Source organism: Antechinus flavipes, chromosome 2 (genome assembly GCF_016432865.1).
Source record: "Antechinus flavipes isolate AdamAnt ecotype Samford, QLD, Australia chromosome 2, AdamAnt_v2, whole genome shotgun sequence".
NCBI classification, from domain to species: Eukaryota; Metazoa; Chordata; class Mammalia; order Dasyuromorphia; family Dasyuridae; genus Antechinus; species Antechinus flavipes.
The window spans coordinates 18,158,361-18,169,296 of NC_067399.1; the positions used below are offsets into that span (position 1 = coordinate 18,158,361).

Below are 10,936 nucleotides of genomic sequence, written 5' to 3' on the forward strand. Positions count from 1 at the left end.
GGAGAAGATTAGAAACCAGGTTCTTTCACTTCAGACCTAAACTTTTCCCAATCAGTAGCTGTTTTCATTCATATAAGAAATGCACTGCTTGTTACCCATAACATTATAAATGTTATCTCTATCTGCCATACCACTTAAGGATTAATTGAAATCATAACCCTTTGCTGAATTTACACCATACAGGAGCTGAGAACTGCCTTAGGGACAACACTCATCTTGTGGCTTCCTTTTGGCCTCATTTTCCAAATCTGTAAAATTAGGGTGGTGGAAATAGATGAAGTGACTTGCTAGGTCCTTTCTAAATTTCTCCTGGGATCTTATCAGAAAACTGGAGACTAGAGCTTTCAAAATTCATGCTGTTCTTTCCTCCTTTCTTACTGATCCCACTCCTCCCCTTTAACATTATACAAGGGAAATCACTTTGTAAGTAGGCTAATGAAAGGGTGTATAGCACCTTTTTTTAATTAAAGACTCTTGAGAGGTAATGTAGGGGAGAGGGAACCATACCTAGAATTATGGAGAAGAAACATGGAGCAGTATATAGGGAGAGCAATGGACCTCGGGTAAGGAAAAGGTAGGTTTAAATCCCTCCACTTAACACCAGCTGGACAATCAAACAATGGGGGTGGGGTGGGGTGGGGTGGAGATAATGAAAGATCTCCACAAGGATGAAATAAGATACTTCTTCCCCCTCTCTTTTTCCAATGATATCTCTATTCTGAAACAAAACAAAAAACCTCTTCTAGAAAAATGTCAATATAGGGCCCTTATAACTCCCCTCAGTGGCCCACCATTAATTTGTTTTTCAGGACAGACCCGAGAAGTGTAGAAGTAAGACAATCAAACAATCAGACATGTTTCCAATATGACCTTTATTGAGCAAGAACTGCTGGGACGTTTTACATCAATCCACAAAAGGTTGCAAACTGTGCATGTCAGAGGTTCTCCCATGAATGAATGCCCATCTTAATTGCTCCAGTGAGGTAAACATAATTATTCAATAAATAGCTTTCTTAAGGCTAAGAGTTCGGTTTCATTATTATTATTATCATGATCATTATTATTAGTATTAATATGATTTTTGGCTCAGTTGAATCTTTGCATAATACATCTCAAGACATCCCTCCAGAGTGTCCCCCCCCTTCCAACAGCTTAGGAAATGGGAAAAAGAAAAACTTCCTAGATACATTACAGATCATGCATTGTTAATCCCCCAAAGACTGTGAAGGGAGCACACCCTGAGCTTGCATGCAGGTCCCTTATGTTGCACAAAGTAAAATACAGTGTCAGGAGCCCTCATGGGAGAACCGGTTCTGCTTTGAAGCCGTCAATCACATGCATTTTGAAGTTGTCATATGGCTTAACCTTTTGTACCTGACTGATTCTCCTAATCGCTCTGGGTGACTTCTTTGACTATAGCATGAGAGGTGACCTTCTCTACCTTTTTTGTGGACACTAGCTTCTCCTCAAAGGTTTCTTCATGCTCCTCTACCTTTTGGGTCACGGTGACAGATTTGGTGATGTATTTGGTAGCTCCATCCCCACCTTCACTGGTGATTTTCTCTATCTTTTTGGTCACCACGACTTTCTCTTCACTCTTGTCTCCCTCTTTCTTTTCCTCTGCTGGGCTCAAGTCAAGCCCATTGGTGACCACCCCTTTCTCCTCTTCTCTCCCGCTACCTTTTTCTTTGGTTTCCTGTTCCTCCTCCTCCTCCTCTTTGCCTTCTACTTCCCCATTGATTGCTATGTCTTCCTTTGTGGATCCCTTTGAACCCTGGTCACTTCCTTCCTCACTCCCTCCCTCCTCCTCTTCAACCTCTTTCTCAGAACCAACCTTAGCGGATTTGGTGACAGTGTCCACCTCTTCCACGACTGTTTCTTTGACAGGGGAGTCAGCTTTTTTCTTTTCAGGGACTTCTTTTGCACGTTCTTCCTTTTTCTCTTCTTTGGGGGATTCCTTTTCTCCTGCAGCTACTGCAGCTTCTTCCTTATCTTCCTCTGCTTTAGCTTTCACTTCCTCCACAGGAGATTTTGGCATTGGTGATTTTGGCATGGGAGACTTTGGCATGGGAGATTTGGCTGTAGGGGACAGAGCCGCAGGGGACTTTGCCGTTGGTGACTTTTCTGGGGGTGACAGAGCCGCAGGGGACTTTGCTGTGGGGGATTTTGCTGGGGGAGACAGAGCTGCAGGAGACTTTGCTATGGGTGACTTTGCTGGGGGTGACAGGGCCACAGGAGACTTGGCTTTTTCCGTTTTCACTGATGTAGATTCTACAACAAGCTCCTTGATGACGACTTTTTCCTTAGTCTTCACTTCTGTTTTTTCCTCCTTAGCCTCCAGTTCTTCACCCTCAGCTTCAGTTTCTCCTTCTTCTTGTTCACCCTCATCTTTTTCACTGGATCCTTCCTTTTCAGATCCTCCTTCCTCGGCTTGGTCTGACTTAGCACCCTCATCTTCTTCTTCCTCCTCTTCTGCCTCCTCTTCCCCTTCTTCTTTCTCACCTTCTTCCTCACCTTCCTCAGCTTCTGGAGCAGCAGCCTCCACAGCAGCCTTTTTGGTGGCAACAATTTCTTCCTCTTCAGCTGCTTCTTCTTCCTCCTTTTCCTCTTCCTCCTTCATGGCACTAGAAGCCAATTCTGCTTCAATAGCTGCCAGGGCATCTTCCATCTCTGACTTTTCATCTTCCACCTTGGTCTCTTCTATGATCTCCTCTACAAATTTGTGTTGAACCTTCAGCTTGGGGGCCTCTACTTTTGTTTTCTGTATTTTACTGGATATTGTGACGGAAGGCTGTCTGTGTGTGTAGAAAGGGCCAGTGATGCTGCCGGAAAACGTACTGAACCTGGTCTCCTCGCCTTCTAACAATTTTCTGGGGAGACAAAGCACATGGGAATATGACTCAAGAGCTAAACCTGCCAGACTTTGCTTGGATGTGGATGAAACTAGGTAAGTTTCATCCTGGAGTAAGCAGGATCCCAGAAAATCAATCTCCTGAAAATTCAGTATTAATAGACTTGTTTACAGTGTCAGAACTAGAGAAGCTAGATAATCACCAAGTATCTCCTTGGCGGATCTTTACATTGCAGATGAAGTGCTGGGGAAGGAGGGGCACTATTTAGTGCAAGTACTTGTTCAATGGTACCCTAGTGGCCCAAGGGAGTGACTGCAACTTTTCCCTTAAACTACTAGCTTCTTCCAGAATGTGACTCGGTTTTGGCAGAGACTTCAGATCAATATTTCCCTTCATTAAAACAAATTAACAAAAACCAGTGCTAGTACCTAGACAAAAATTCTTCTCTGTAGTAACTTAGACCTTAGATGGAAAAGAATGATATTTCTATTAAGTTTAGGGAGTCTTAACCTTTTAGTGTGTTAGCTCCTTATCACCTTCTGCTTAACAGAATAATGAAGCTTACAAACTCCTCCTCAGGTGAATGTTTTTAAACAATTCAAAGAAAATGCTAAATTTCTTCTAGGGTTTAAGGGAAAAAGATAGCTTTTTTGCTTATCAAAATTCATGGACCCCCTGAAATCTATCTATGGAACCCTTTGGGAACCCTAGATCCCCAAGTTAAGAACTCCTGGCCTAGAACCTGTTACATTTCAATTCTGCAAAAAACCAAACCAACCCCCCCCCAAAAAAAAACTATTTTGAATAAGTAAACATTTATTATGTGTCAAACAGCTTTTCATTTAAAGGACAGTAGTATGTTTAGATGGCTGCATAAATGGAAAAAAGAGATACATTTGTAATTCAATTATTGTCCAAATTCCATCACTACTATATTTGGAGCTGAGAGAAGATTTTGATATAAGAAACAGGTCTTTAACATTTTGCTGGAGGCTCCAACTCTCTGGAAAAGCTCAATTTTTGGTCAATTTATCATCATTTTAAAATCAGCCAGATGGTGGCAACAGCAAACCAACACTCATTTTTTTCTGAATAAGAGAGACCCCTACCAAGTGGAGAAAAAGTCGATTATTTTATTGATGTCAGAATAAAAATGGAAATGATTAAAAAAAATTAAAGGTATATATTTTTTGAAAAATGTGTAAGAGAATCTTGGACTAAGCCCAAAGATTCAGCAAAGCTAGAAAGTGGCTCAGATAAGACTGGATTCGAAAGAGGTTTAAACTTGAAAAAATTGAGAAACATTTCCAAAGAACATACTTGCCAGTCACTCTCCTCCCTCGCCATTATTCATCTAGTTTTGTGGATCTTAATTAGAGGCATAGCAGCACTAAATGCCATGTTGTGATGTAAAAAAGAACTTCAGAGGATACTAAAAAACAAAATTAAAATAAAACCCAAACCTTAACTTTTGTATATGTCTGTGTATGCTCACACCAATACCCAGGCTGCAGTGTCCCTCGCTCTATCTAAATGGGTGGCGCCAGTTTGCCAGAACAGACTCTGCAGTGCTGTGATTATTCCAGACACGTCCACAGCGGGGCTTCCATACCTGTATGCTGCAATCTCAATATCCAGGGCCATCTTGACATTGAGGAGATCCTGGTATTCCCGCAAATGACGTGCCATCTCCCACTTTGTTCCCCGGAGCTCATTTTCCAACTGATGAATCGTGTCCTGAAAACAAACAGCCCAAGTTTCTGACCGGTCAAGAACATGCAAGCAGAAAACAAATTCTCTTCCCTTCAGACTGACTCTTCTCCCTTTCTCCCCAGACCTTAGCTTGCACTCTTTACAGATGCTCACTAAGCAGAAAGTATTCTGGGCCAGCTGCCAGGCTCCTACCAGGCTAGTGCTCCAAGATGTATGAAAAAAACACTCTCTGGTCACCTCCCTCGATTTTTAACGGGCGTCAAAGACGAAGTGAACAAAAGAAAAACAACAGAAGCCGTTTTAATCTTTAACCCCCCCCCCCAAAAAAAAATGTCCTGTTAGACAAATTGTTCAATCTTTACTTGTGAACTAATATCTACAACTTAGGAAATAACACTTAAAAATCCACTCAAAATCATTTTGCCATTTGAAACCCCAAAGATGAGAAAAACGCTAACTTTCCTTAAGACTTTTACAGGAGCATGCAAAAACTCGGGAAGATAGCAAATCGCAAGTTGAGACACATTTTAGGAAAGAGCTAGAGAGGGCGCTCCAGAAGTTTGGCACTTTCTTAAGAGTAGGATGGGAACTTTGAAAGATTTTTTCCTTTTCTTTTCCTGGGCTAAGCCCCCTCTGCCTCTAAAGGACTAGGAAGGGAAGATGAAAGGTACTCGGCTGGAGGACACAAAGAGATGGGGAGGGGCTAGTTCTGGAAAGATGTAGGATGGGGGGGGGGGACTAGGGCGGAGAGGATCGAAATGGAGAGGAGAGGAAATGCAGGTCTAAAGGGCGCAAAAACTGCGGGGTCTGCGGAGCGGGGTTCTGAATTGTGCGGACTATGTCAGAGGAGACAAAGGGGAAGTAGTTGAGGTTTGGAAAGGCGAAGAAAGACGAGGGAGTGGGGGCAGCAGCTGAGAAAGGAATGGGGCGCGGGGGTGGGGTGGGGATTCTAGAGATCCAGAAGGGTTGGGAGGAGGTGATACGGGGAAGAGAATAAGAAACATGCAAGGAAGGGATCGGGAGGGTGCGGGGAGAAAGGTTGCCGGGGAGCGGCAGGGGAGGAGCACTGCGGCTCCAAGACCTTCGGCTCTCCTTCCCGCCCCCGGCCGGCCGGCCCCTTCCGCCTCACCTGGTAGCTGCTCAGATCGTGATTGTGGCGCTCCTCGATGTCACTGAGCTGTCTCTCCAGGGACTCCTTGGTCCCACGCACGGACTCGAGCTCGATGCTCTTGGACTGCAGCTGGCGGCGGTACTCGGCGATCTCTTCCTTGGCGGAGCGGATGGCCTCCTTATTCTGCTCGGCCGCCTCGGTGAGCTTGGCGTAGCGGCACTTGAACCACTCCTCGGCCTGGTGCATGTTCTGGTCCGAGTGGCACTCGAGCTGGGAGCGGATCTCCTTGAGCGCCGACGTGATGTCCGTCTTCAGGTAGTCCTTGCGCTCCACCGTGATGTGCGACGCCTGGATCTGCGCCAGCAGGTCAGCCACCTCCTCCTCGTGGTTGCTGCGCAGGAAGGCCACCTCGTCCTGCAGCGACTGCACCTTCTTGTCCAGCTCCACCTTGACCAGGGACGCCTCCTCGATGTCCTTGCGCAGCGCGCGGACGGCAGCCTCCGTGTCGTCGCGAAGTCGCGCCTCCTCATCGAAGCGCTCTTTGAGGCGATGGATGTCTTCTTCCAGGTGCTCCGACTCGAGCTGCACCTGCGCTTTCTCGTGGTTCACCTGCTCCAGGCCGGCGCGAAGCTCGCGCAGTTCCTGCTCGTAGACATCGCCAAGTTGCGCGTGGGACGCCTGCTTCTGGCGCAGAGCCTGGATCTCGGCCTCGATCTCCTGGTTCTGCTGCTCCAGCGAGTGCACCTTCTCGATGTAGCCGGCGAAGCGGTCGTTGAGACCCTGCAGCTGCTCCTTCTCGTTGGCGCGCACCAGCTTGAAGTCGACGCCCATGCCCGCGCCCGTCCCGTTCAGGAGCGACGAGGACTGGCTGAAGTCCAGGCTGCTCTCGGCCGAGCTGAGCAGCGCCGAGCCCAGGCCGCCGTAGGCGCTGCGGGGGATGGAGCGCTTATAGGACACGGACATGGCCGAGCTGCTCAGGCTGCCGCCGCCGGCGGAGCCGCGGGACCAAGACTGGGAGCGGAAGCCGCTGGACGGCGAGCCGCCGCTAGTGCGGCTGTAGCTGGCGCGGGTCTCGGTGACCCGCCGGTAGGCGGCCGGCGCGCCCAGCGACTCCAGCGCGTAGCTCATGGTGGACAGCTCCGGGAGGCACGGGGCCGGCTCAGCGCTCTGCCGGCCGCTGCGCGCCCCTTTTTATAGGCGGCTGCGGCGCCCGCGGGGCAGGGCGGGGAGCCGCCCCACCGACGCACGCCCCGTGCCGCGGCCGCAGTGGCACGGGGGGCGGGGCCAAGAGCTCGGGGGCGGGGCGGGGGGCGGGACGAAGCCCCGGGAGCCGCTGGCCCGCTGCCTGGGCTGGACTCGCCGGCCTCTCTTCCCTCCCCCGCTCCCTCTACAGCCTCTGATCTTCGTCCCTCCCCCACCCCCTCCTCCCTGGCATCTCGGGCCGAGCCCTGCCCCTCTCTCGGCTCCTCGCGGCCCTCTCCTTGGGGCCCCACCATTCAGTTCCCCTGGTCCTATGCCCCTCCTCCACTGATCCTCGTCCCTAGTCCCCTCTACGCTCCTTTCACCCCTCTCCGGTAGGCTTCACCCCTCCCCCCAGAATCTCTCCGTGTCTCTTCCATTTTCTGCTCTCTTGTACTCTTTTTTGTCTTTAACCCCTTTCTTTCCCTCTCCCCTCTTCCGTCACTCTTCGACCCAATCCTCATTCCCTACTCGCATCACCCACCACTCCTTCACCTTGTTTCTGTGCCTTGGTCTTCTGGGGACCCCCTTTTTATCTCAAGCTCCCCTTCCTGAGCCTCCTTCTTGTATCCAGGCCCCAATCTTTCTTCCACTTTCTTCCCCTTTTCATAAATGTTCTTGCCCTTGTCAGTGCCCCCTTTCCCCTAGTTCTTTTCCAACTCATGGGGTCCCTTTTGCTCTGGCCGTCTCTCTTTACCCCCTACTCTTTGGTTCTCTTCTAGTCTGGTTGCTTATTTTCATCCCTAACACCGTCCTTCCTCCACCATTCCTCCTCCACTTTGGCCCTTTACTTTTCTTTCACCTCCAGCTGCGTCCTCTTCCCTTTCCTACGTCCTCCCCGCCCCCAACTTGTCATCCCTAGGAAGATCATTGTCCTTTCCACTTCCAGCCTCTCTCCAGCCTTCTCCCCACATCTCGTCTTCCACCAGCCACCTATTGCTTCTCACTCTGTGTGCTCCTTTCACCCTAAATGTCTCTTCTTCACAGACAGCACTCTTCTCGGCACTGTCCTTCTACATTTATTTTTTTCTGCATGTAGACTCTCCTCAAGTTCTTTACTTCCTTTCACTCCTTGATTCCTCTTACTTTGCAGGCAGCTGTCCCCTCCCAGTCCCCATTTCCTTCTTTCTCAGTCTTTCCCTCGCCCTGTCTGCATTATCTCCATGTTTTCGTTCACCCCCTTTTCTTGTAGTTCCCTCTTCCTTCCCACTTCCACTTTCTCCACTTAAGCCCCACCCCCAACAATTCTATCAGGGATGCCTGACATCCCTCCTCCCTTTCTCAGCCGCATTTCACATCTCTAACCGTGTTCTTCCCCCTTCCCTTCCCCCTCTCTCTCTTCAATTCCTTTTCCTGGACCCCTGCTTTTTTCCTCCTCCTCCTCCTCCTCTCGCTTTGTTTCCCTCCCCCCTCCCCCCTCTCCCCCCGCCACCGTCCCTCCCAATCCATATACCAGCCGGAGATGAGCTCATTGGAGTCAGGCCAAACAGGAAAAAAAAAAAAAGCCAGAGGGCTAGGTTGGGGTTTGGGGAAGTTCTGGGGAGAGCTGGGTCGGATTTTTTTGGTTGCTTGTTCTAAAAGGGGGATCCTGCCAGACGCTCTGTCTTAATTATGAGGGACAGCTCGTCGCAACGGCCCGGGGAGAAGGTAAGGAGTGTGTATGTTCGCGCTATGGCGGCCATCAGTACCAAGGCCAGCGCCCCAGGCTGGCAAACTGAGGATATCCAGCACACATCATCCACAGCGGCACCGGGGACCCTGTACCCAGAATTTCTTTTTTGATTATCGAGGGCTTCCCTTCTCCTCCGCATGAACGCACTGTAGCGTGGGCTTTCTCTCTCTTTTTTAAGCCTCGCTAGGAATACACAGTGTCTTGTCTGCAATGCAGTGAGCACATGTACAGGGCACAGCTTAAAACAGGCAGATGAAACAAATCCAACACTATAATTCATTTCTGGAATAATATATTCTTTGCCTAGGAGACTGTGGAGATTGTTAGAGGGAAGTAGAAGAATGCAGAGAGTGATATTTGAAGGTCAAATAAGAAGTTTGCTGAGGAAAATGCTCCATTTTTATGATTTCAAGTCATGAACGATTCACTTGCTGATGTTTTGGTTCAAATAATATTTAATTAATGGGGAAATGTAACATGAAGATAGATCAGATAACTAGCTACATTTACTCAAAATCCTAACATTGATATTAGAATCCTGAATAAAGTGAACTACTACTTCTCATTTTTTGAAATTAAAGTGATCTTTACCTCAACCTACTCCATGGCAATCCCTTTATTTGATGCTTGATGTGAAAAGGGAACATAAAGTATTTTTAAAATTTAAATATGCATGTATTCATAAATGAACTATCCACACAAATAAGTGCCTGGAGAAGTTGCAAATATGTCACTTTTTTGAACTCATATTTTAAGATAACAATTGTTGGAATTAATACCAGGAGGTTTGCCAGTGTTTGAGTGGACCACAAATTCAGGAAGAAATGCATGCAATTTCTAAAAAGAAATCTGGTGTTCCAGAGGACTTCTCAGCACTATGCTAGAACTGAGCTTGTTTTTTTTTTTCCCCAAGTGGGTGATCTATAACTCAGACTATATGGTGAACCCCCCTCCCTCTACAGGATTGCTTTAAGTAGTTGATATAAGATAAAAATTAGGAAGCTGGTTTGGTGTGTGAACTGTCAGTCCTTTAAGTAGGTTTTCTGCTCCATCTGGAGTCCATGACAGAAAAGAATTGAAATTGCAGAACTCTTATTGCTTCATTAATATGACCAGACTGCAGCATTGCAGTCTGTGTGGGAGAGACCTGAACACTTTGGTCCACTTGATTTAGTTGAAACTCCAAGCAAGGAGGGACCCTGTGGTGATAACTAAGGGTCCAGAGACCAGATGGTAAAAATAGGGTGCTTGTGAATTGTAGCAGGAAGTGGAGTATGGGGGAAGCTATGATTTTAAAATCTGGATCAATAATCTTTGATACAAAGAAAGAGAAAAGAAAAAGGGAAAAAAAAACCTGACCTCTGTAGATTTCTGCAAGATTATTAGGGCAAGACTCAGCAGGATGTTGGTTCTCAGTGAAGAACTGGCATGCAAAAGATTTGTAGAAAGGGAAATTAGTTTCTTCTTACATTCTGCTTTGGGGTGTGTGTGTATGTGTGTGTGTGTGTGTGTGTGTGTGTGTGTGTGTGTGTGTGTGTGTGTATAAAGATATAAAGATCTTGGCTTGTGGGGGAGGTGGTTGCAAATGCAGTTAGATTACTGCAATGATAGCACATGGTTAAGAGGTTTGTGGGCTTCTCCCTTTATGCATCCTCAGAGCTTTGGAAATGAGATGACTCTGCAGATAAATATTTGCAAGAAAATGTATGTCCACTGCTACAGTTAGGCAGTTTTTGATTCTAGCCCAATTGGCCCAGGAATTGTGAAGCTTTTAGTTAATTGGAGGAAGATGAAAACTGAAAATTATGTGAAAAAAAATTCAAAAAGTATTGTCAGTTATTGTGACATTGTAGTTTATAATTTAAAAAAACATAGAATTATATGAAATAAAAATTATACAATCAATCAATTTGAATCTGTGCCTAACGGTAAATTTTGGTAGGTGCACTCATAACTTTAAACAATTTTTGTTATTCATGGAAAAGAAAAAGTTTAAAGCTTAGAAATGATTCTGGCAGATCTGCACCAAAAGAGATTTTACTTTCCTCACTTAAATCTGCAAATGGTCTTCATGAAAGTGATATGTACATTGTATTATTGTGTGCTTCCTACTTTGCACCAGCTTTTCTGTGAGAACTGGATATCAGAGCTGGGAGAATACCAAGCTGCTGGAATGATCCTTAATGCCCCAATAACTCAGCAGAGATAATATTTTATAATACTTATTCAATTAAAGTCATGAAAGTTTGAATATGATTTTAAACTGAGTTGGAATATAGTCATATGGAATGCTTTTTCACTCAAACCACTTTGTAATGAAAGTTGTGTGGTTTAAGGGGCTATGTAAGT

At 46.6% G+C, this 10,936-nt stretch overlaps 1 protein-coding gene across 1 annotated transcript; it reads right to left on the minus strand.

Annotated features, from left to right (window-relative positions):
• Window positions 1–853: 853 nt before the first annotated feature.
• On the minus strand, window positions 854–6,853 carry NEFM (neurofilament medium chain). The gene is made up of 3 exons (XM_051974164.1): window positions 5,695–6,853; window positions 4,465–4,589; window positions 854–2,870 (listed from the first exon to the last, which is right to left on the minus strand). Exons 1-3 carry the CDS (start codon window positions 6,802–6,804, stop codon window positions 1,388–1,390), a joined length of 2,718 nt encoding a protein of 905 aa, XP_051830124.1. The 5' UTR covers window positions 6,805–6,853; the 3' UTR covers window positions 854–1,387.
• Window positions 6,854–10,936: the final 4,083 nt, after the last annotated feature.